We start from the raw sequence: 25,549 nt of genomic DNA, 5'->3' as shown, positions 1-25,549 counted from the left end.
ACCTGGCCATTTACCTGACTCCAGGAGCCCACAGCATGTCCGTCTCAACACACTCCAAGTCTGCACGTGATGTATAACATGAAAAACAACCATGCACACTCACAAACAAATTTGTGTAACCTGAGATCGAAATCCGTGGAACCAACGGGACGTATTTATCACCCCCCTTTTGAAGTCGGTAAATTGTTGTTGTTGGCATCAGCCAAATCTGTGGAACCCTTGTGCAGTTTGATATGGTCCCTGTGGACCCATTTGTAGACGGGCGCCTTGTTTTTGCAGGTAATCTTGATCTGATACACGACCGGAGAGAGCTTATCTGTTATCAGGTATGGACCCGACCATTTGGGCAAAAGTTTCTTAGCCAGCTTCCCCGAGGTCGCCTTATTGTTACCCATTTTGGGAGCGAAAATATAGTACCAGGCCTCATCTCCTACATCGAGTTCGGTATGTGAGGCCTTCTTATCGTAATAAGACTTCCTGCCTTCAGCCGACTTCTCCAGAGATGCCTGTGCGAACGAGAATGCTGCAAGCAGGTGGGCTTTCAGGTCCTGCAAGTATTGGTCGCTCGTACAAGCCGGGGCTGTGTCGGGCTGAACCGGTTGATGCAGCAGGTGAAGCGGTAGGGTCATTTGTCTACCCGTCATCATTTCAAACGGGGAGACACCTGTAGACTCGTGAGTAAGAGCATCCGCTTGGTCTATGACGCGTTCAATCTGGGACAGAACTTCAGGGGGCTTTCCCGGTGGCTTTGAGCGTGGCGGTGAGCCCGCAGTTTCGCCCCCGTCCTGAAGACTTGCCACAGAACAGTTGAAGTCAGTGTCAGGCGGCGGATTGTACGGTTTAGGCTTTCTCACACATGCAAACAGTTGCCCAGACTCGTAGCCGATGAAAGAGTCAAGGCGCTGGAGACAGTCCATACTTATGATCATTTGCATGGTCATAGTCTCACTGATGTAGACGGGGTGTTTTAAGGTCATGGGCCCTATCGAGATCTAGATCTCAGTCTTCGAAGTCAAGTTCACTGGAATCCCAACGAAATCACTGACAGTTAGCGAGCACGGAATGAGTGTGTGTGTGTGTGTGTGTGTGGGGGGGGGGGGGGGGGGCAGGCCCTCCCCCCTTTTGTCGCACATGCCTTTGTAAAAACCTTTGCTCATGATCGTAATGTCCGAACCCGTGTCTAGTAAGGCGTCACAGCAATGTCCCTGTTGTACAGTGACCTCTACTGTGGGTCTACCAGTCCCCTCTTTCACGTCTAGAGGTGCGAGCAGTATTTTGTCAGCTACGGCGATAGCGGTACCTGGGCCGTCGTCCATGGGTGCATCGTTTTTCATCGCCACGGATGGAACGATCGGCGAGGTGTTGTTGTTTTCCTGTGAGTCAGAACCTTTCAAAACATCAGCCTGCAGCATCCTCGTCTCATCTGGCGGCTTCTCGGCCAAACACGGGGTCGCTGCCCGTGTCGCCTGAAAATCACGCACAAAATGTTTGACGTCCTGGACGTCCTGCTGAAGAGTGCAGATCATGTTCATCATGTTTGTCATCATCGTTAGGAAATCGCTTTGCATCGGAGCCTGAAGTTGTGATGGTAATTGCATCGTTTCCACTGGGCCCATCTTCCAATTAGTAATGAGTTCTTTAATTTACTAATCTTACCCAGAAACCTTACCTGTAGACTTATTAAAGAATTACTTACAGGGAAGCTTGGCGTTTGAATGAATATTCGGGGCAAAATCGTTTAGTAATGCCACAAATATCACTCCCTTTTGACCTACCCAAGATGGCCGGTCGAGCTACGTGTTGGGTTACCTAAGATGGCGGATTGTTGCGCATGCGCTGTCCATCACTCGGCGTTTAGCCCCGTAGCCAAAATCGATTCTTCACACCGGAGCGTTTTACAAGAACCACCGCTAATGCAACCGACTGTACGTAGTACTGGAAGGCGTAGCGGATTTTGGGACGCAGAATCGCTGCGTCGGAACGGTTTGACAGTTTATCGGTACGCGCCATCGTGTCTAAACCGGGTGTGGCTAGTTAGCTCGTCGGCTAAGCTAGCGAGTGCCTGGAGCTACCAGGTCTTTAACAGTCCGTTTAACCAAACGTGCCTTAGCGACGAGGTAATTTCGGGACTTTAGCGTCCGCACTCTGGGGTGCAGATGCGCTCTTTCGTGTCTAACGTCGGCTTATAGCGAAATAATGTTAGCGGTTGAAGCTAACTATTATGCTAGCGAGTTAACGGGGATGGATAGAAGTGGATCAGGCGTCTTCCGGACGGAAGTAACTTCCGACGGGGATATTTCTATCTCCGATTTCACAAACAAGTGCACACAGTGTCACAAACACAAGCGACAAACAATAAAACAGACAGTATTCAACGTACCAAGACAGGAAAATTCCTTCAGTGTTAGGCCTTAAAATGGCCGCTACGCCATGTCAGGCTGAGTGTTTTGATGAAACAGCGCCTCCTGTGGAGGGTGATGAATGTGCAACCCCCCCCCCCCCTTACGTGAAGGAACCGTTCACACTAGCTGACTGAGAGAAGATTATTTAGTCTAACACAAACGGTTCAACTAATCCCAATATGTCTCAAACTCGACACAAAATGTTTTAAAACTGTGTAGATATCTGGCTCAAGCTCGCCATTAAATGTAGTGGAATTTAGTTGTATATTCTTACACTTTTTATTAGGTCCAGATATTATAATCAGAAGAGGTTGTTTTTACTTCAGGGAGTTTTATTTAAACACTTTGTATTGACTTAGAGACAAGAAAAGAGAGAGTTGGGATCATTTAAGAATCTTTAATTTCTATGACTATAAATTCAAACAATCATCCAGGACTAACTCTCTATGATGGATGCATATGGATTTGAATGTTGAAGTGTTGGTGTGTGTGTGTGTGTGTGTGTGTGTGTGTGTGTGTGTGTGTTCAGAATCTCCAGGCTGAGGCAGGCGGATCTGGGTGTCAGATGTTTTGACTAGGAACCACGAGGGCTTCAGAAGCTCATGACATGAAACGCCATCTTGCCGAGTCTACGTACCGTGTGGAGTCTCCCGTGGTCAGATCAGGAATGTCAGGTCCTTGGATCTCCTTGGTACTGGACTGATGAAACAGTGTTGCAGCACGAAAAAAACCCGTCTACGGATAGCTCCCGGCAGTAGTGGCAGGTCTCAGCGCGTTCAGCTTTTATTTTGAAAGAACCGTCTTCTTGTTGTTCAAACGACAGAATTTCCAGCTTGACAGTTCTCAGCTTAAAAGTAGAAAAATACAGCTGGCCAGTCTGTAATCTCCTTTAGCGATGATGATTTGAGAGCTGGTTGAAACTACGTTGAGTCTATGATGTAACTCCGTTGGAGCTGAGATGGAACTGCCGTTAAAATGGCGTTGCTCTGTTTTATTAACTTAGTTGTTTATAAATCTTAGCAAATCGGAGTGGACAAATTGAGTAAACACTCCAGATTCTGCCCTGCAACAGAACGGAAGATCTGATTGGATGAGAACAATGTGTCATGCGTTCTTATGTGGATCAGTACGTCTGGCATAGTTAGTCCTGTTATTCAATAAACACATAAATCATGACATTTTGATTTCACAGATCGTTCGTTCACCTGATTATTATTGATCAACAGTTGTTTTGATTAACTTTATTAGAAATAAAGTTCTTTGATTAATTAATGAAAAGCGTTCTTCGTCCTTCTTCGGTCTTCTTTCCTGGAATGTAAGCATTAGAAAGAAGCACCCGACCTTGGCGATTCCTGCACACTGTTACTGTGTGAAGGGGCAGCTGTTAAGGGCAGACAACTGTATCTTCATAACGCTACACTGTGGCAACCTGCCCCCCAATTTTATTTGCACCTTATACACTTCCACTGACGACATTCCACAAAAACACACACTTAGGGCCTTGGGAGTGAGCACATTCAACGGCATTTGGCAGGGGGATATCTCAGCCTCCTCCCGGGTGCCGGTGCCCACTTCCAATTTTAAACCGCACTTAGTCACCGAGGGCTGAGGGTGTAAGTTTCCGTCCACGAATAAAATGCTTGCTGCATATCTTTTTACTCCTTCAGTCACGGAGGAATAAATGCTCTTCAAACTGTTCTGTGTTTGCTGCTAAATATCTTTTTTGAGGTGGCAGTGGTGGGGCTGTAGACAAATATAGGCGTCCTGACCGATCACAAGCTTGTGATCTCCGTCACTTTCAATGGATAGTAAGAAGATGGGCATGTCGCCGTCAGCTTCTGTGAGCCTGTTTGTGAGCACTTGTGTCGACGCATAATGACGTTGCGCGTCTCTGTGCCGACGCAGACGGAGAAGTATAAATTAGGCTCGAGATGAAGAACTGATGATGATCGTAGAGAACAGGAAGCAGTGGCGATGTTGAGGAAGGTCACACGGATAAGGTGGGGCGAGGTTATGAGAAGTAGAAGTTTAAAGGTAGCCCAGGCCCTCATGCATCAGATGTGTGTGTAGGAGTGTGTGGTCTTCATCATGTTGTACTTGTGAGTGGAAATGTTCCTAAACATTTCTGACATAAAACAAACTCCATCCAGAACGACTCCTTAAATGTAAAATGTTAGTCAACTATTCATCAGTTTTATTTATTCCTGACGGGAATGACCTCGAACACTTGTTTGCTTCTTTAGCACTTCGGCAGCCAGCTTCTCAATCACCAAGTTTTCTCTTGTTGGTTAGAACGCAGGGATTCCGTCATCAATAAAATATCAGGGCAAGTTTTTCACGCCCATCTACTTCCTACTCTTAGCCTAGTTCACTAGGCTAGTTCACTGGTGAACTAGCCCAGTGCTAAAGAACCAAACAAACAAGTGTCCGAGATCATTCCCATCAGGAATAAATAACAATTAGCCCAGTGAACTTGCCCAGTGAACTGCTAGGGCCTGCAGAGGTTCCAGTGGAGCGCTCCTAGACCAAAGCTTTCCCAAATTCCCAAAATGTTGTCTTCCGCTGACAAACCCAAAAGTTTCCCTATTCCAGTTCAATTATCAACCAGCAAAGAGTTAAACTGTATTCATGGCCGGAGAACCCAGAACACCAGATGGTTACGACCCATCCCTCTCCAACAGGTCAAGAAGACAAATGTTCTCCAGGATTCAGTTCAATGTGCCCTGTTAAATGCCTACTCCATCTCAAACAAATCCTTTATTTTAAATGAGCTGTTCACCAGAGAAAAGTTGGACTATTTATTTCTTACTGAGACATGGCAGCAAGATGGAGATTTTGTAAATTTCAATGAAATATGTCCACCAAACTGCTCTGTGTTTACCACACCACGCCTGTCACATCATGGTGGAGGTCTTGCTGTGGTCTTTAAGGACAAACATGTCTGTAATCTGGTGAAAAATTGCCCTTTTACTACTTTTGAATGTCATGTCATCAAAGCAGGGTTACAAAATGTATTTCACTGTATTTTAATCTACCGACCTTCCGGTCCAGCTGGCCCTTTTCTCTCTGAATTAGCAGAATTTCTATCATCAATGATCAAACTAGAAAAAGTTTTAATCCTTGGTGACTTTAACTTACACATTAATGATCCTAATTGTAGCACAGCAGTGGAGTTCATGTCTATTACAGAGTCTTTTAACTTAGAGCAGCACGTTTCAGGCCCCACACACTAAATGAGACACACTCTAGATCTTGTTTTCTCTTTGGGACAAAACATCAATCATTTACAGGTGCTGGCCAGTAAATTAGAATATCATCAAAAGGTTGAAAATATTTCAGTAATTCCATTCAAAACGTGAAACTTGTACATTATATTCATGCAATGCACACAGACCAATGTATTTCCGATGTTTATTACGTTTAATTTTGATATTTATAGGTGACAACCAATGAAAACATCAAATCTGGTATCTCAGAAAATTAGAATATTCTAAAGGCCAATGAAAAAATGTTTGTTTCTCTAATGTTGGCCAACTGAAAAGAATGAACATGAAAAGAATGTGCATGTATAGCACTCAATACTTAGTCGGGGCTCCTTTTGCCTCAATAACTGCAGTAATGCGGCGTGGCATGGACTCGATCAGTCTGTGGCACTGCTCAGGTGTTATGAGAGCCCAGGTTGCTCTGATAGTCGTCTTCAGCTCCTCTGCATTGTTGGGTCTAGCGTATTGCATCCTCCGCTTCACAATACCCCATAGATTTTCTATGGGGTTAAGGTCAGGCGAGTTTGCTGGCCAATCAAGGACAGGGATACCATGGTCCTTGAACCAGGTGCTGGTGGTTTTGGCACTGTGTGCAGGTGCCAAGTCCTGTTGAAAGGTGAAGTCTGCATCCCCATAAAGTTGGTCAGCAGCAGGAAGCATGAAGTGCTCTAAAACTTCCTGGTAGACGGCTGCATTGACCCTGGACCTCAGGAAACAGAGTGGGCCAACACCGGCAGATGACATGGCACCCCACACCATCACTGACGGTGGAAACTTTACACTGGACCTCATGCAACGTGGATTCTGTGCTTCTCCGCTCTTCCTCCAGACTCTGGGTCCTTGATTTCCAAAGGAAATGCAGAACTTGCTTTCATCAGAAAACATAACTTTGGACCACTCAGCATCAGTCCAGTCCTTTTTGTCCTTGGCCCAGGCGAGACGCTTCTTGCGCTGTTTCATGTTCAAGAGTGGCTTGACACACGGAATGCGACACCTGAATCCCATGTCTTTCATGAGTCTCCTCGTGGTGGTTCTTGAAGCGCTGACTCCAGCTGCAGTCCACTCTTTGTGGATCTCCCCCACATTTTTGAATGGGTTTGTCGTCACAATTCTCTGCAGGGTGCGGTTATCCCTAGAGCTTGTACACTTTTTTCTACCACATTTTTTCCGTCCCTTCGCCTGTCTGTTAATGTGCTTGGACACAGAGCTCTGCGAACAGCCAGCTTCTTTAGCAATCACCTTTTGTGTCTTGCCCTCCTTGTGCAAGGTGTCAATGATTGTCTTTTGGACAGCTGTTAAGTCAGAAGTCTTCCCCATGATTGTGGTGCCTTCAAAACAAGACTGAGGGACCTTTTAAAGGCCTTTGCAGGTGTTTTGAGTAAATCAGCTGATTAGAGTGGCAGCAGGTGTCTTCTATATTCAGCCTTTTCAGAATATTCTAATTTTTTGAGATACCAAATTTGGAGTTTTCATTAGTTGTCACTTATGATTATCAAATTTAAATGTAATGAACATTGGAAATACATTGGTCTGTGTGCATTGCATGAATATAATGTACAAGTTTCACGTTTTGAATGGAATTACTGAAATATTTTCAACCTTTTGATGATATTCTAATTTACTGGCCAGCACCTGTACATGTCGAAGAGGCTCTTGTGAGAAACCACAGCTGCATTTTCTTTAATGTCCTATCTAATGTTGAATCTGTCCCTCACAACCTAAAATCAAAGAGACGTATCATTAATCAGTCAGCAGTGGATGGATTTCTAGGTTATTTGACAGCAGCTTAGTTTAGGGTGATGACCCAAGCTTGTTCATCCAGTCATTGGATAAACAATACTGCAGTTTCTAAAGTAGCTCCTCTTAAGCAGGTTACTTTTTCTAGCAACAGGAAAAGTCCTTGGATTAATCAAAACATTTACAGTCTCAGAAGGACATGCCGCAGAGCCAAGAGACATTGGAAGTCAACTAGATTAAAGTGCAGCCTGTGACTTTCTAAAGAACTGATAACATCTCTGAATGAGACGGTGAAAACTTCCAGAGCCACTTACTTTGCTCAGCTGATTGATGCAAACAAAAATAACTCTAAAGTCCTGTTTGACACCATAAACCAGATTGTTTCACCTCACGTCCCTCTTATGCCAGTTTACTCAAGGTCCGACTGTAACAACTATCTAGCATTCTTTGAGAATAAAATCAGAAATATCAGGGCAAGTTTTTCACCCCCATCTACAGGGTTCCCACGCGTCCTGGAAAACCTGGAAGATGATAGTCCAATTTTCCAGTCATGGAAAACACATGGAAAATGGGGGGAATTGCAAAATGTCCTGGAAATTTTTGAGTTGTCCTGGAAAATAATTTTCCCTCCTTGTGGATAAACAAACGGATGATTGGGCAATATTGGGCTGCAGCGCTTCTTCATTTCTGCATCTAGCTGGCACAGTGCCCCACATGACGCTTCCAACCAATCAGATTGCATATTCCCCTTCAGTTCCAGTTCCACTTCTGTTTTTCTAACTGTCTTTTTGCTAGATTTACAGATTTTTCACCCCTAGATTTATTTCCCCAAAGAAGGGCCAAAAGTAGCGACTCGATTCACGAGTATTGCTTTATTGCAGTTTATAGAGTGAGAGGTTTTTCTCCTTCTCTCTGTTGAGTGACAAAGGAGCAGCGGAGAGCTTTTGTTTTTTTCACTCTGCATTGAGACGAGCGAACCTGACGAGAGCTTCAGGATAGCAACGGATAGCAGGTAGTCTACCGGACCCGCGCTCCACTCAGTAATTCATACTAGTTCTATCGTCCGACAGCAGAAACAAAAATATGTGAATGAGAAAAATGTCATGAATTTGATTCTATCAAAAATACTAAGTATGTGCTCAGAGGACAGAGCCTCAGCTGTTCATACTGTTTTTAGCTAGCTACACGGACCGCAGCCAGGAGGCAGTGAGTACTGAAGACTGGCATGGTCGTTTGAACAAAGTTGTTAACGTAATTAAATTGAATTCAACACGGCTAAATTAATAACTCGAATGATTTTAAGTGGTAACTATATATTTATCATAGTAATGCTACGTACAGTCCAGACTAAAAAAGTAGCAAACAACTACAAGTACTTATCTCTGAGGTAGAAATTTTTTTTTTTCTCAGGTCCAATATGTCTGTGGTGTTAGCGGGAGATATTAGCCTAGTCATCTACCCTGAATCTTGTTTCTGGATGACTGGACTAACCTAAAATGACCAATACTGGAACAACAAAATGAAGTTTAACATCCAACTAGTTGAAATAAGCAGTAAAGTGTAATGTGGTGTGTACAGTAAGTATAATACATAGAATATGAAAGATATGAAAGAGCTATGGTTTGAAAAGCAGGCCTAATTTATTGAATAAACAGTCAATATAAACAGTAACAATCTTTCAAAATATGTCTTTGTGTCCTTTATAGGCAGGAGAGTGTGATGTCAGGAAGACGGTGCAAATTCAAAACTTTTCAAAACTGGCTTTTTGTTAGCCCCAAGACTCTCTGCCTGTGTGTTGGGGTTTACCCCGGGGGACGAGAGGGTAGCTTCCCTGTGCCTTCGGGTCGGGGAACGGGTCCTGACTGTTGTTTGCGCTTATGGGCTAAATATCAGTTCAGAGTACCCACCCTTTTTGGAGTCCCTGGGACGAGTGCTAGATAGTGCTCCATCAGGGAACTCCATTGTCCTACTGGGGGACTTCAATGCTCACGTGGGCAATGACAGCATGACCTGGAGGGGTGTGATTGGAAGGAACGGGCCCGCCTGATCTGAACTCGAGTGGTGTTTCATTATTGGACTTCTGTACAAGCCGCAGTTTGGCCATAACAAACACCATGTTCGAACATAAGGATACCCATCGGTACACTTGGTACCAGGGCAGCCTAGGTCGCAGGTCGATGATAGACTTTGTAGTCTTATCATCTGACCTACGGCCATATGTTTTGGACACCCGAGTGAAGAGAGGAGCGGAGCTGTCAACTTATCACCACCTGGTGGTGAGTTTGATCAGATGGCAGGGGAAGATGCTACATAAACCTGGCAGACCCAAACGCATAGTGAGTTTCTGCTGGTAATGCCTGGCAGAAGAACGGCAGAAGAAAGGCTATGGATGTTGTAGGGCTGTCGTGGTTGGCAAGTCTCTGCAACATTGCGTGGTCATCAGGGGCAGTTCCTGTGGAGTGGCAGACTGGGGTGGTGGTCCCCATCTTTTAGAAGGGTGACCTGAGGGTGTGTTCCAACTATAGGGGGATCACACTCCTAAGCCTCCCTGGAAAGGTCTACTCCAAGGTACTGGAGAGGAGGGTCCGATCGATAGTTGAATCTTCGATTGAGGAGGAGCAATGTGGTTTTCGTCCTGGCCGTGGAACTGTGGACCAGCTCTATACCCTTGCAAGGGTGATGGAGGGGGCATGGGAGTTTGCCCAACCAATCCACATATGTTTTGTGGATTTGGAGAAGGCTTATGACCGTGTCCCCAGGGGCTCTCTGTGGGGGACGCTCCAGGAGTATGGGGTGGGTGGCTTACTGTTAAGGACCATTCAGTCCCTTTACCAGAGGAGCGTAAGTTAGGTCCACATAGCTGGTAGTAAGTTGGACCTGTTCCCGGTGAGGGTTGGACTCCGCCAGGGCTGCCCTTTGTCACCGGTTCTGTTCATTACCTTTATGGACAGAATTTCTAGGCGCAGCCGTGGTGTGGAGTGTGTCGAGTTCGGTGGCCGGAGAATCTTGTCTTTGCTTTTTGCGGATGATGTTGTCCTCCCAGCTTCATCCAGCTCTGACCTTCAGCTCTTGCTGGTTAGGTTCGCGGCCGAGTGTGAAGCGGCTGGGATGAGGATCAGCACCTCCATATCTGAGACCATGGTTCTCAACCGGAAAAGGGTGGCTTGCCAACTCCAGGTCGGGAGAGAGGTCCTACCTCAAGTGGAGGAGTTTAAGTATCTCGGGGTTTTGTTCACAAGTGAGGGTAGGAGGGATCGGGAGATCGACAGGCGGATTGGTTCAGCGTCTGCAGTGATGCGGACGTTGAGCCGATCTGTCGTGGTGAAGAGGGAACTGAGCCAGAAAGCCAGGCTCTCGATTTACCGGTCAATCTACGTCCCAATCCTCACCTATGGTCATGAGCTTTGGGTAATAAACGAAAGAACGAGATTGCGGATACAAGTGGCCGAAATGAGTTTCCTCCGTAGAGTGGCCGGGCTCAGCCTTAGAGATAGGGTGAGGAGCTCGTACATTCGGGAGGGACTCGGAGTAGAACCACTGCGCCTCCGGATCGAAAGGAGTCAGTTGAGGTGGTTAGGGCATCTGGTCAGGATGCCTCCTGGACGCCTCCCTGGGGAGGAGTTTCGGGCATGTCCTGCCGGCAGGAGGCCCCCGGGTCGACCCAGGACACGTTGGAGAGGTTACGTCTCCAATCTGGTCCGGGAACGCCTTGGGGTCCTGCCGGAGGAGCTGGTGGAGGTGGCCGGGGAGAGGACGGTCTGGAGCTCCCTAGTTGGGTTGCTGACCCTGCGACCTGGACCCGGATAAGCGGAGGAAGACGACGACGATTTCAATCAGCACAGTGAATTAACTTGGTTCAGTTGCTGAGCAGAACAAAACATGACATGGAGATGACTTGATGATGCCACAATGTCACATCTCTGGTATGAACTAAAGTAGAGAATAACTTCTGTTTTAGTTGTGTTGCATTGTAAGTAGAGGAAAGCAGGTGGGATTGTGAAAGACAAAAATCTTTCCACAACTATATTGTCAAAATAACAGTATAGGTAGATACAATATCATAAATCATGTTTCTAAATATATCGGGATATCGGCAAACCGTAGTTATGATAACTTGACTTGTACACTGAAAAAGTCTTGAAAATGTCCTGGAAAAGTCCTGGAAAATAATTTCAAGAGAAGAGTAGGAACCCTGATCTACTTCCTCCTTCCTGGTTTTGGTAAAAAGTGTTCAACAGAAACAGCTTTGCTTAAAGTTTCCAGTGACATCATGATGGCTGCAGACAACGGGGGATTCACAGTGTTAGTATTGTTGGATCTTTCTGTATCTTTTGACTCTGTTGATCACAGCACCTTAATTTACAGACTTGGTCACTCGATGGGGATCTCTGGAACTGTTCTAGACTGGTTTAGATCGTACCTTTCTAACAGAAGTTACAGTGTCTGTAGAAACCAAATCATGTCAGATTCTACTGATCTGTTCTGTGGCGTAACCCATGGCTCTGTTTTGGGTCCACTGTTGTTTCTACTGTATATACACCCTCTTGGACAGATAGCTGATTCTTTTCATAATGTCTCTTATCACCTATATGCAGATGACATTCAGCTGTACTGCTCCTTTAAGGATTCTGAGTTCTATAAACTGTCTGAATTACTAGAGTGCCTTTCAGCTATCACCAGCTGGCCAGAAGATAACTTCCTCCAGTTAAACTCTGAAAAGACTGAATGTCTGATCATTGCCCCTGAGAGTATGGTTCCCCTGATTAGTCTAAAACTTGGTCATTTATCTTCTGCTGTCAAGACAAACTTAAGGATTTTGGGTGTTTTTAACCAATTAATGTCTCTTGAAGGCCACTCAACAACATTGCTCCGAAACAGTTTTTATCACTTAAGAAATATCTCCAAACTGCGAAGGTTGGTGTCAAAACGTGAGCTTGAAATGGTTCTCCATGCCTCTATCTCCTCCCGTCTAGATTACTGTTACACACTCTTCACATGTTTTAACAAAAAAGCCCTTGACCACCTTCAGTTGGTCCAGAGCTCTGCAGCGAGGCTCCTAACTGGAGCAAACAGAAGAGCACACATCACTCCTATTCTGATGTCTCTGCACTGGTTACCCGTTAACTTTAGAGTTCATTTTAGAGTCCTGACTAGAACTTTCTGGGCTCTACATGGTCAAGCTCCTCCCTAAATTACTGAACTATAAAAGCCTTATGCTCCAACCCGATTTCTTGATGCTCGGTGATTATTCTCCTTTTGTGTACAAAAAAAAAAAAAAAAAAGATAGCTCTAGAACAGAGATTCTCTATTCTGGTCCTGAAGGACCGGTTTCCAGTATGTTAAGTTGTTCCTCTGCTCCAACACACTTGATTGACTCAAGTTTGAATCACATGTTTAGCAGCTCACCAGGCTCTGTACCTGCTGAATAAAATCAGTGTGGTGAACCAATGAAACCCCTAAAGCATACCGAATACTGACCCTCCGGGACCAGGATTGAGTAACCCTGTTATAGAACACCTTTAAATTAGCTGGTTTAGTCTATTCCGGACCGTTAAGGAGCTACAAATCTGAGGAATCCCAGTTGTAACCCAGTTCTCTGGTCCCAGGTTTTATGTGCAGGTTCTACATATGCACTCTGCGTATCCGATGTTCTGCTTACATTCCAGACCAGGTTAGTCTCTCAGAGATGAGTTCTACTCTGAAAATCTGTTCCTGTCCTTCCCAGGTCCAGTCAGCGTGCAGAACAAGGTTCTGAACAGCCAACAGCTCAGTGACCAAGACAGGAACTCTAATGTGGACCACACTGGAGTTTATTTACATAGCAAATTTGACCAGGTGGACCAAGAACCTCTACAGATCAAAGAGGACCAGGTGGACCCAGAACCTCTACAGATCAAAGAGGACCAGATTGACCTCTACTACAGTCCAGACCAGGAGCAGCTGGTTCTGAAGAAGGAAAGTGATGTCTTCATGGTTACAGTGGATTGTGAGGAATGTGATCAGGCTGAAGCAGAACAGAGCAGTTTGGTTCTGTCCTCTCAAAAAGTAGAAGGCAGTTTTGATCCAGATGGTATTGGACCCTATTCCTGCAGCACTTGTGGGGAAAGCTTCTCTGACCTTTCATCTCTGAAGTTCCACCAACAAACTCACCAGGACGAGAAGCCGTACTCTTGCCAGACGTGTTTGAAAAGCTTCGGTCGGCGTGACAGCCTGTTGCGTCACATGATCACTCACACCGGAGAGCGACGGTACTCCTGTCAGATCTGTGGAGACCGCTTCGGCCTGAACAGTCACCTGTTGCGTCACATGAGAACTCACACAGGTGAGAAGCCTTTTTCATGTCAGGTGTGTCTGAAAAGCTTCACCCAGAGCAACAGTCTGACGGATCACATGAGGATCCACACGGGGGAGAAACCCTACTCCTGTAAGGAATGTGGGAAGCGTTTCGTCCAGCGGGGGGCACTGAACGTCCACATGAGGACTCACACCGGAGAGAAACCGTACTCCTGCAGCATGTGTGGTAAAGGTTTCAGCCAGTGTAGTCAGGTCAAGGACCATGTGAGAACTCACACAGGTGAGAGGCCATACTCCTGTAGTGTTTGTGAAAAACGCTTCACTCAAAGCTGCCACCTGAAGACCCACATTAGGAATGTCCACATGTAGGAGGTCTGAAACCTACATGTTCTGGTTCTCATTTCTAAAGCTTGCTTACACACAAAACAGTCTTGTCTCTCTCATCTCCTTCCACCTATCCGGGTCCGGGTTGTGGGGGCAGCATCCCAGCTAGGGAGTTCCAGACTGTCCTCTGCCCGACCTCCTCCACCAGCTCCTCCAGCAGGACCCCGATGCGCTCCTGGGCCTGTTTGGAGATGTACTTTCTCCAATGTGTCCTGGATCGACCAGGGGCCTCCTGCCGGCAGGACATGCCTGAAACACTTCCCTGGGGAGGCGTCCAGGAGGCATCCTAACAAGATACCCAAACCACCTCAACTGACTCCTCTCGATATGGAGGAGCAGCGGCTCTACTCCGAGTCTCCCCCGAATGTCCGAGCTCGTCACCCTTTCCCTGAGACTGAGCCCAGCCAACCAGCTGAGAAAACTAATTTCAGCCACTTGTATTCGTGATGTTGTTCTTTAGTCATCACCCAGAGCTCATGACCATAGATGAGGACTGAGCGGTAGATTGACCGGTAAATCGAGAGCCTTGTTTTCCGGCTCAGCTCCTTCTTCTCCACAACAGACCGGTTCAGCATCTGCGTCACTGCAGACGCTGCCCCAATCCACCTGTCGATCTCCCGCTCCCTCCTTCCCTCACTTGTGAACTAGACCCTGAGATACTTGAACTCCTTCACTTGAGGCAGGACCTCTCTCCCGACCTGGAGTTGGCAAGCCGCCCTTTTCCAGTCGAGAACCATGGTCTCAGACTTGGAGATGCCGATCCTCATCCCAGCCGCTTCACACTTGGCTGTGAACCTTCACAGCAAGAGCTGAAGGTCAGAGCCTGATGAAGCTAGGAGGACCACATCATCTGCATAAAGCAGAGAGGAGATTCTCCTGCCACCAAACTCCACACCCTCAACACCACAGCTGCACCTAGAAACCCTGTCCATAAACATTATGAACGGACTGGTGACAAAGGGCAGCCCTGGCGGAGTCCAACCCTCACTGGGAACAGGTCCGACTTACCCCGGGTTTCCACGGGAGCCGTCAGCAGCACGTTACTGCAGCAGCACGTCTTGCTCGCGTAAGCTGCTGCTTGGCCCTTCCCACGAGACGCGAATCAGCAGGGGAGCAGCTGTCACCGACAGAGCACGAAGTCACACGAGTGACTTCGTCAGTAAACACAACAACAAGCAGGAGAAAACTACAACATGGCTCCAAAATGTTTGTGTTTTTATGTTCTGTCCGTTTTATAATCGCCAATACGGACCTGAAAAACAAAGGAGACCGCTAGCTAGGTGATAACTTCTCACGGGGCCACACAGTTAGTAACCTTTTTTAAAGTAAAGCGACCGGAAGGCAGTACGTTCTTTATTCTGAAAATCTCGGGAGCTTCTCTCCATTTCCGCGTCCGATTTCCTGTCTTTCCTTCCCCAAAAATGTCGAACTTGACCCGTTTCAGAGGCGTCGCGCGTAGGAAATAGAACCGGCGTGTAAAGGCCGCGACATGCTGCTCCTGAGACGCGGCCGACTCGCGCTGCTGACGGCTGCCGACGGCTCCAGTGGAAAAGGTTCTGTTGACCACAGCGGTTCCTATCAGCAGCTATGACATGCTGCTGCAGTAACGTGCTGCTGACGGCTGCTGTGGAAAGCCGGGGTTACTGTCTGCTATGAGGACCAAACACACACGCCTCTGGTACAGGGACTGAAGGGCCCTTAGCAAAAGACCATCCACCCCATACTCCTGGAGTGCCTCCCCAGGGTGCCTCTGGAGACAAGGTTCCCCAAATCCACAAAACGCATGTGGATTGGTTGGGCTAACTCCCATGACCCCTCCATCTCCCTAGCAAGGGTAAAGAGTTGGTTCACATGTCCACGGCCAGGATGAAAATCCACAGTACTCCTCCTCTATCTGAGGTTCAACTATCAACCTCCTCTCCAGTACCTTGAAGTAGACCTTTCCCGGGAGGCCGAGGAGTGTGATCCCCTATAGTTGAAACACACCCTCTGGTCCCACTTTTTAAAAATTGGGATCACCAATCTGGTCTGTGACTCCAGAGGAACTGCCCCCGATGACCACGCAATGTTGCAGAGCCATGTCAAGCAAGACATTCCTACAACATCCAAAGCCTTGAGATACCTAGGTCGAATCATCCACCCTAGGGGCTCTGCCGCTGCTTAGCTGTTTGACTCCATCATCAACTTTTGCCCCAGAGAAGCCAAAACAGGCTCTGTCCTTTAAATGTTAATTCAGTCTTTGAGGAATGTGAGGGTTAGAGTGGGGCCAGCAAACAAGTCTATGGTTTCACATAAAGCCATTCTATTTCTTCTGCCATGGGGAATAGGCAGACTAGACACATCATTGGCTGGTTCAAAACAGTGCACCTCAAGTCTCACAGTCTGCCATACACACCAATGGCATGCAGATAATGCAGCAAACCTCCATTACAGGAATGTCTTCCCAATTCAACAGCATATTCATATTAAACACAGTCATCCCCCTACTCTAAGGACCCTAGAAAGAGGTCTCCTCTGTGACAAGTACTTCATACAATGCAGAAGAATATGTGTCACCTTTTCTAATTCACCTCAGTCACATTTCCCATCAGGATGTTTCCTAAGACCACATTGACCCAACCTCAGCCATAGAATCCCTCCTCCAACAACTAAACCAAGATGCCTCCTACCATATGCTGAAGGCCATAGAGGACCATGCCTGTCCTCTTACCAGCATAAGACTCCTGCCAGTGGTTGTCCAATGAAATTCAAAAGAGTGTTCCGGACAATAGGGCTGAACGATCTATCGTTTTTGGGCCAAAGTTGCAATTTTTAACAGAACGATCACGTGACCATCAAAGCTGCGGTTCTGACTGGTCCAGGATCTGTTGTGTCAACATTTTCTACTTCTGGGGTTTCCCCCTGTGTTACAGCGGCGGCAACAGCCAGCACGGGGGAGGGGGGTGGGGTGTACCGTCCGGAGCCAAGCCCAATTCCACAGCTGACAGAGCTGCATGGTCAGGTTGTTTTCCCTGTTTTATTTTTCCACACAGCGCTGCTAGAGCTGATAATAATTGCACGGTAGGTGTGTGAGGGAGAGAGAGACTGTAGGTGTGGGAGAGAGAGAGAGATTGTAGGTGTGTGAGGGAGAGAGAGAGAGAGCGAGTGAGACTATAGCTGACTGAGGGAGAGAGATCGACTAGGTGTGTGAGGGAGAGTGAGATTGTAGGTGTGTGAGGGTGTGTGCTGGAAATCTGTGCATTATTGTTATTTAATACATCTGAAAGCTGTTTCTACCTTCAGATTCAATCCTTTTATTTCTGGAGTAGATCACAAACATGTTTTTTATAAAGCACCTCTCTAGATAAAAATCGTTGCTTCACAAACACGTTAAAAAATAAAAATATAATAATGGGAGAACATATAAACAGCTTTAACTGTTTTTATTATATGATTAGATAGTAAATATTCATGTGAATGATTTGTTGTACTAGATTAGAGTCTAAACCATCTTTTGACTAATATACAGGATGGCTTGGTAGGCTAGTGGTGTACCTTTGTTTGAAGAAAATTGTGAATTGAACTGAAACCGCAATTTCTTCTAGAAAAATCGCAATTCAGTCTTTTCCTAAAATCGTTTAGCCCTAGCTTGTACAATAATAATTTTGCAGAAAACACTTCATTTTGAGCTGTCATCATCACTTGATTCCTAAGTCGCAGTTTAATCTATCTAGTTTCCAACAGCATCGCTGCCATTTCCAGCAGCAGAGCTGGTATCAGGGACGCCTGAAAGGCGCCACTACATGCCCTTATAGCCTTTACCTGGACTACATCCAACGCTTTCACATTCATAGTGTCTGCAGACCCATACAACAAGCATCCTAACCCAGAAACAGATCTAGTGATTGTCCTATACACTATTATTAATGGGTCTCTATCACCCCCACCCCAATCCGTGAAGGCTAAATACCTCAGAACATTGAGAACCCTTCCACACCACAGATATTTAAAGCTAGAAACTCAATTTCATTTGCACCTATCTGTCCGGATCTTTTTTGTTACTCTTATTTTTGAACACCAACTACTTTGTCTTATCTGTAGAAAGCATAAAACCCCAGTGTCTAGTCCAATCCACCAGTCTGTCCAGACAGTCCTGTATCTTCTGAATATGTGCTCAAGATTTCTTTCCCACCTCCAAATTGCTCCATTATCTGCAAACAGCTATTTCCCAATGTCTACTCAGCGAGCTAAACAAGCCATTAATCAGGACATTAAAAGGATGGGGCTAATAACACAGCCTTGAGGAATGCCATTCTCACCCCTACCGACGCAGACGGGATAGACCCAACTCTCACCTGAATAGTCCTTCCATTTAGGAAGTCCTGAATCCAATTTCAAATTCTCCTGCTTATCCCTACCTCATATTTAGGAATCAACGCCATTCTCCCCACAGCATATCATAAACCTTCTTCATATGGTAAATGGCTGGGTATAGCACCTTCTAGGGTTCTAGAACCCACCAAGGCACTTCACATCACATCCAGTCATTTGCACACACACATTCACACGCTGGTGGTGATGAGTTACACTGTGGTCACATCTGCCCTAGGGAACACTGGCACCATCCTTCCCTCCGATCATCACCAGCAGTCAAGGCGGGTTAGGCTTCTTGCCCAAGGACTCGATTTCCTCCAGTTACAAGATGGGCATTTAATTGCTTTGACAGTGTTGTCCCATCGCTCAATGAGCAAAGCTAAAATTTCTTCCTTATTCGCTATCATCTCTAACATCCAGATCCAAGCGCACAACTGCATCCATTATAGGGCAACCTTGCCTGAACACAGTCTGATAGGGCACAAAGTAACCTCGCTCCTCTAGAATGTACACTAACTTAATAATTTGACATACCACTGACATTGGGTCTATGGGTCTACATCAGGCATGTGGAACCCTGGTCCTCAAGGGCTGGTATCCTGCATGTCTTTGCTCCAACAATTCTGATTCAGTGGTTGCTCATCAAGCAGCTCATCAAGCTCTGCAGAAGCCTGTTAATCACCTACTGATTAAAATCAGATGTGCTGAAGCAGAGTTGAAACCTAGATATGCTGGATAGCAGCCCTCGATAGACCTGGGTTCCCCACCCCTGGTCTACATGAACCTGGATCATTAGGTTTCCTCCCTGGCTTCAAATTAGGGGTTTTTATTGCATGTTTCCTTTCAGAAGGTAAATGACCAGACTCTTGCATGCCATTTATCACTGACACAACCTCCTCGGAAGTGAAGGTAAATGTGGGTTTAGAGGTGGCGAGTGCATGAAGAGATGGAGGAGGATGAGGGACAAATTTGTCCGTGTTATAAAGTCTCTTATATACATAAACACAATATAAACACGATTAAATATACTATCTTGGACTGCATACATGACAGGATACCACAGAAAAGCGCTGCGCCCTCTGCTGTCCTGGAGGGGAAATGCTTTGCAGCACTCCCAGGAGATGAGCGCTTCTGTCTATCGGTGTTTGTCTCTCCCTGGTGGAGCTGACGCAGAAGCATACACCAAGCAGAGGGAGACAGAGCAGACATGAGGAGTCTGTGCAGCTCAGAGTCTGCCGAGGAGCATAACAACTACGCAGTTCCCTGACAGAGATTAGTAAAGGTCATGTGAAGCTGAGTGGTGTCAATGTGAGAGCCCCAGTGTACCTGGTAAACGCTACAGTCTATTCTAAATTCATATCCCTGCAACTGTGTCTGGTGCATCCTGGGATTCTTCCTCTACCTTCACGTCTTAACAGGAATGTGCGGTTTATCCAGCTCGCTCTACCTGTGTTTGAATCAGGCACATTTAACTTTAACTTCATTGCAGCTCAACTGTTTCAACGTGGCTTCTATCTGTTTCATGAAGTTTATGTTTCATATCTATTTAAATGTTTTAATGTCACCTGTTGTTTTATATTGTGGTTATTTGCCTGATTGCATTTTAAAGGAAATGTGAGATTTTGCAGGATGTTCTGAGTTCAAGGTTCTGTTAAATAAAGTTTGATACTGGAGTCCCTCTAGTGGATGTTGTCTTTGTCATCAGCCCAACGACTCAACAACCAGTGGCTTACCAGTGTGTGAGTCCCTCTAGTGCGGGGGTCGGCAACCCGCAGCTCTGGAGCCGCATGAGGCTCTTCCATCCATCTGATGCGGCTCTCTGTGCTTGTAAAATAATGACTGGATATTTAAATAAAATGCTTTATATTTTACTGCATAAATTTTAATTCTAAATGTAAAGATTGTCTGCGTAAACCTGAACAGGTCTGACTGTGAGACCGGCTTGACGCGTCACGCTTGTGCGTAATCATATAGGTGCATTCTGAGCTGAAGAGGATATGGGATTCTCCTCAGAAAGGCTCCTGGATGCGACGCCACATTGGAGACAGGAACAAGCACAATTCATCTAAGTTTCATAATCATTGTTAGCAGAGTTTGATTTACCCAGCGGTTGGTCCAAGACTCCCAAACGAATCTCCAGGATTAAAAAGGAGGAAATAAATCCATAAACAGAGCGTCTTGTTTCAACGGGCCTTCACTGGTGGTAGCACACACTGATTGCAGCTACAAACACCAATGCTCCCTTTTTATTGGTCATTCTAGGAGGTCAAAGTTCAACTTCCTCTACAGTTGCTTTTCATAATAAAAGCATATACATTTACACATTATTATTTACATAGATGCATAACATAACAGAGCATATTATTCTGATGCTTAACACCCCCACTTGCTCTGATTGTTTGCACTTGTCTTCTTGTCTTTGCCTGGTATACACACAATGATCAGCAGGGTTTTGTACAAAGTCATTTTCACACAGATATTAATGTAAAACAGTGTTCCAGTTTCTACCTGCCTGTTTGAGTCCATATATATAGCTTTGTTTAGTTTACACACTAGTTTCTCATTCTTTTGTGCCAGTATTTCATAACCTTCTGGTTGTTCCAGGTATATTTCATGATGTAACGGGGCATGAAGTAGGGATGCACCGATCAGGTTTTTTGCTGCCGATCACCGATACCGATATCAAAGAATGCGGATCACCGATACCGATCACGTGGATTGGCCAGAAATTTTCTACAACATTATGAGTGGTACAAACGACATAATCTGGGAATAAAGGAAATGTAACCTGATCTAAAATGGTCTGTATTAAGGTTGTCACTGTGTGAAAATTTAACCTCACGGTTATTGTGACCAAAATTACCACGGTTTTCGGTATTATCATGTTTTTTTTAAACATGCTACATTTCACACAATTAAATAAACCCTGTATGTCAGGAAATATTGTCCTCAGTTTGTGTCTAAATTTTGTCTAAAATGAGTTATTTTGTAATTATGTTGTTTATTTGTTTAAATTTTCCCCTTTAGTCTTTAAAACACCAATATTTGCCCATAACTTCTTATTTTTTGTCTGTTTGATGTCATCATTTTAAAATTATTAGATCAGATGATACTCAGTACTCAAGTAGCCTTCTAATCAGATACTTTTTTACCCTTACTTGAGTAATAAACCCTATATCAGGAAAATATTGTCCTCGGTTTGTGTCCTTCCAGTGAGCTTTGCAGATGTGGGAAAATGTCATCAGGCAGTAATCATTGTTAAATTCATAATTATTCTCGGAGAGAGACCAACTCTTATCTGCCCCTGGGAGCCCCGTAATGCATAGCGTCATTTCAACATGGCGGTGTCCGCGACACGGTTTATATGCAGGTAGCGGCGCTGCGGCTGCTTTATATAGCGACTCGTTGCATTCTCCCTCAACCCAAATCCTCGGATCACGCATTTTAGCTAAAACGCTAACGTTAGCTTGCCTTGGGTTGACTGTAGAGTTGTGGGTGATGGTCACGCAGATGTGTTATGAGATTTGAAGCATTGCTGCCTTTCACAGACACTTTTTCTGCTCGTGCTGCAAACAGGATCGCCGTCTTCTATAAACTCTCTCTGCATTCTTCAGATATCCAAAAAATGCCCGTACTTCCGACTTTGTCTTCTTTGAGGGATAATGAATGTCCTCCTGAGCGCTGCCGTCTCCTCCTTTGGCCATTATTTCAGCTTTAGCTTCAAGAAAGTTTTGGTTCTAAACAACGAAGCGCGCAACTTCAGCAGATGATACAGTGGCTGGTAAGGGTCACCGCGCCTACACTGCAGCCACGGTAAACCCACCAAGATATTATAGTTTTTTTTAAAAAAAACAGACAGTTATTATTATTGTCAACTTTTTTTTTTTTCCCGGGGTTTACCGCTACACTGGTTACCGTGACAACCCTACGCTGATCGGTCTGCTTTGATCTATTTTGAAAACTCCGATCAAAACCGATAGGGGCGCTATCGGCCGATTACGATCAAATGCCGATCCATCGGTGCATCCCTAGCATGAAGGTAGGCGGTTTTAACGTCCATTTGATGTAGCAACAGATTTTCATGCACTGCTTTCTGCATTAGGATTCTAACACTGTTTAAATGTGCCGTAGGTGAGAAGGTTTCCTCATAATCTTCTCCCTTTTTCTGACTGAACCCTTTAGCCACATATCTAGCTTTATGTTTATCTGTTCCATCTACATTCCTTTTAATGGTAAACACCCATCTTCCCCCCACTGTCTTTCTGCCTTCTGGCAAAGTTGTCAGAGTGAAAGTGTCATTGTCTTTCAGTGAGGCTAGTTCTTCCTCCATGGCTGCTTTCCATGCCTCTGAGTCAGGTGATTTTATTGTTTCTTCATGAATTAAGGGTACATCAGTAAAAAGTCTGTAGCAATAGTCCAAGTTAGTTAAAACTTGATCATCATTCTCTGTTACATAACCTTTTGTTGCATAATCTTTCAAGTTACTCGGTCTCTTTCTCTCTCTGGTGGGATAACGCGATGATGTTTGTTCTGGTTCTTCTAGAGGTTTTGTATGACTCGTTCCCTCTCCTGGGTCTTTCTCTTTCTGCCCGGGTGTTTTGTCTTTAACCTCCTCTTCTGGGCTTTGCAGCAACAGTAGCCTGTTCACTCTTTTCTGGTTCAGCAGGTGGAGCGTCTGCCTTCTCTGGGACAACCACCTCATCAGTTTGGATTTCTTCTGTTGGTTTGACTTGTTCCTGCTCAGCTTGTTCTCCTTGATTTCTTACCTGGTTCCTGGCAGTTAGATTTCTCTTCTGAGGTAGTTATGACATCAACATCCTTTTGAACCTCCTCTTTCGGTTGGCTATTCCTTCCTCTCTTAGCCCTCACGGGAGGCTGAGGCTTGATCTCTTCAGGTACGTCCGTGTTGTCAACCACCTTGCTTTGTTCAACTTCAACTTTTCTTTCTCGTTTGGGTTTTCCAGCAGCAGAAGGAATTGGCAGAGGATGTTGAGCATAACCCCTGCTTTCCACAGGAGCCGTCAGCAGCACGTTACTGCAGCAGCACGTCTTGCTCGCGTAAACTGCTGCTTGGCCCTTCCCACGAGACGCGAAGCAGAAGGGAGCAGCTGTCACCGACAGAGCACGAAGTCACACGAGTGACTTCGTCAGTAAACACAACAACAAGCAGGAGAAAACTACAACATGACTCCAAAAGGTTTGTGTTTTATGTTCTGACCGTTTTATAATCGCCAATACGGACCTGAAAAACAAAGGAGACCGCTAGCTAGGTGATAACTTCTCACAGGGCTGCACATTTAGTAACTTTTTATAAAAGTAAAGCAACCGGAAGGCAGTACGTTTCTTTATTCTGAAAATCTCTGGAGCTTCTCTCCATTTTTGCGTCCGATTTCCTGTCTTTCCTTCCCCAAAAATGTCGAACTTGACCCGTTTCAGAGGCGTCGCGCGTAGAAAATAGAACCGGCATGTAAGGGCCGCGACATGCTGCTCCTGAGACGCAGCCGACTCGAGCTGCTGACAGCTCCAGTGGAAAAGGTTCTGTTGACCACAGCGGTTCCTATCAGCAGCTATGACGTGCTGCTGCAGTGACGTGCTGCTGACGGCTCCATTGGAAAGCCCTGCTTTCTATTTAGAAAAGGTTGCATCAAAACCAGCCAGAGAAAGAAAAGCTAAGCTAACTCCTGCGGAGCCAAAGAAATCTGAAGACCAGAACAGTGAAAATGTTGCCTCTAACCCCTACTCCTTTGTTTTTCAGGTCCGTATTGGCGATTATAAAACGGACAGAACATAAAACACAAACCTTTTGGAGCCCTGCTTTCCACCGGAGCCGTCAGCAGCACGTCATAGCTGCTGATAGGAACCACTGTGGTCGACAGAACCTTTTCCACTGGAGCCGTCAGCAGCGCGAGTCGGCCGCGTCTCAGGAGCAGCATGTCGCGGCCCTTACGCGCCGGTTCTATTTTCTATGCGCGACGCCTCTGAAACGGGTCAAGTTCGACATTTTTGGGGAAGGAAAGACAGGAAATCGGACGCGGAAATGGAGAGAAGCTCCCGAGATTTTCAGAATAAAGAAACGTACTGCCTTCCGGTTGCTTTACTTTTATAAAAAGTTACCCGTGAGAAGTTATCACCTAGCTAGCGGTCTCCTTTGTTTTTCAGGTCCATATTGGCGATTATAAAACGGTCAGAACATAAAACACAAACCTTTTGGAGCCATGTTGTAGTTTTCTCCTGCTTGTTGTTGTGCTTACTGACGAAGTCAATCGTGTGACTTCGTGCTCGGTCAGTGACAGCTGCTCCCCTGCTGCTTCGCGTCTCGTGGGAAGGGCCAAGCAGCAGTTTACGCGAGCAAGACGTGCTGCTGCAGTAACGTGCTGCTGACGGCTCCTGTGGAAAGCAGGGGTTAGAGGCAACATTTTCACTGTTCTGGTCTTCAGATTTCTTTGACTCCGCAGGAGTTAGCTTAGCTTTTCTTTCTCTGGCTGGTTTTGATGCAACCTTTTCTAAATAGAATAGCAAATCCATTTTCTCCTGGGTGGCTTGGACATCACTGGCTTCAGTGGAAACTTCCGTTATCACCAGTGTTTCAACAGCTGGCTGCTCAGTAGTCATGTCTGGAGATTTAGCATTTCTGGTTCTTGTGGTTTTCAGAACAGCAGAGGGCGCTGCAGCATCTGTTTTCTTTGCCCGTCTTCCTCTGACTGGAGCAGGACCAACGGGCTCTTCTGATGGTTCTGCAGCATCCTGTTTCAGTTCAGCCTCTTTAGATTCGGTTGACATTGCCTTTCTGCCTCTGACAGGCTTCTTCCGAACAGCAGCTGGTTTAGATTGTGTGGCTTCACAAGCTACCTCGTCACTGGGCGGGTTCATCATTTCAGGAGCCTGAGCGACTAGCAACACCTCCAGCTGCTCACTGCAGGTTTCACTTGCATCTTTTGGTTCTTCAGCCTGAGAAACATCTTCAGGTTGCAGACGGGGCTCATCTGGTCGTTGCTGTGCTGCAGCTCGTTTAGGTTTTGTCCCTCGTTTTGGTTTCAGCTCACTTTTCTTCACCGGTGCTGCGTTCTCATCGACTTTGTGTTCTGCATCAGCTGGTGGCTTCTCCTCCTCATGGTC

The 25,549-nt window shown here is 45.8% G+C and overlaps 1 protein-coding gene across 1 annotated transcript in view; it reads left to right on the top strand.

Moving 5' to 3' along the window:
• Positions 1 to 20,115, top strand: part of LOC107383725 (zinc finger protein OZF) — a 29,265-nt gene extending 9,150 nt beyond the window's left edge. The window contains exon 3 of the mRNA XM_054743905.2: positions 13,128 to 20,115. Within this exon, the coding sequence (XP_054599880.2) occupies positions 13,128 to 14,065 (938 nt within the window). The 3' untranslated portion in view covers positions 14,066 to 20,115. The remainder of the gene's footprint in view (positions 1 to 13,127) is intronic.
• Positions 20,116 to 25,549: the final 5,434 nt, after the last annotated feature.

The sequence above is a fragment of the Nothobranchius furzeri genome, chromosome 11 (assembly GCF_043380555.1).
Source record: "Nothobranchius furzeri strain GRZ-AD chromosome 11, NfurGRZ-RIMD1, whole genome shotgun sequence".
NCBI classification, from domain to species: Eukaryota; Metazoa; Chordata; class Actinopteri; order Cyprinodontiformes; family Nothobranchiidae; genus Nothobranchius; species Nothobranchius furzeri.
This window is presented reverse-complemented; position numbering and strand designations above follow the sequence as displayed.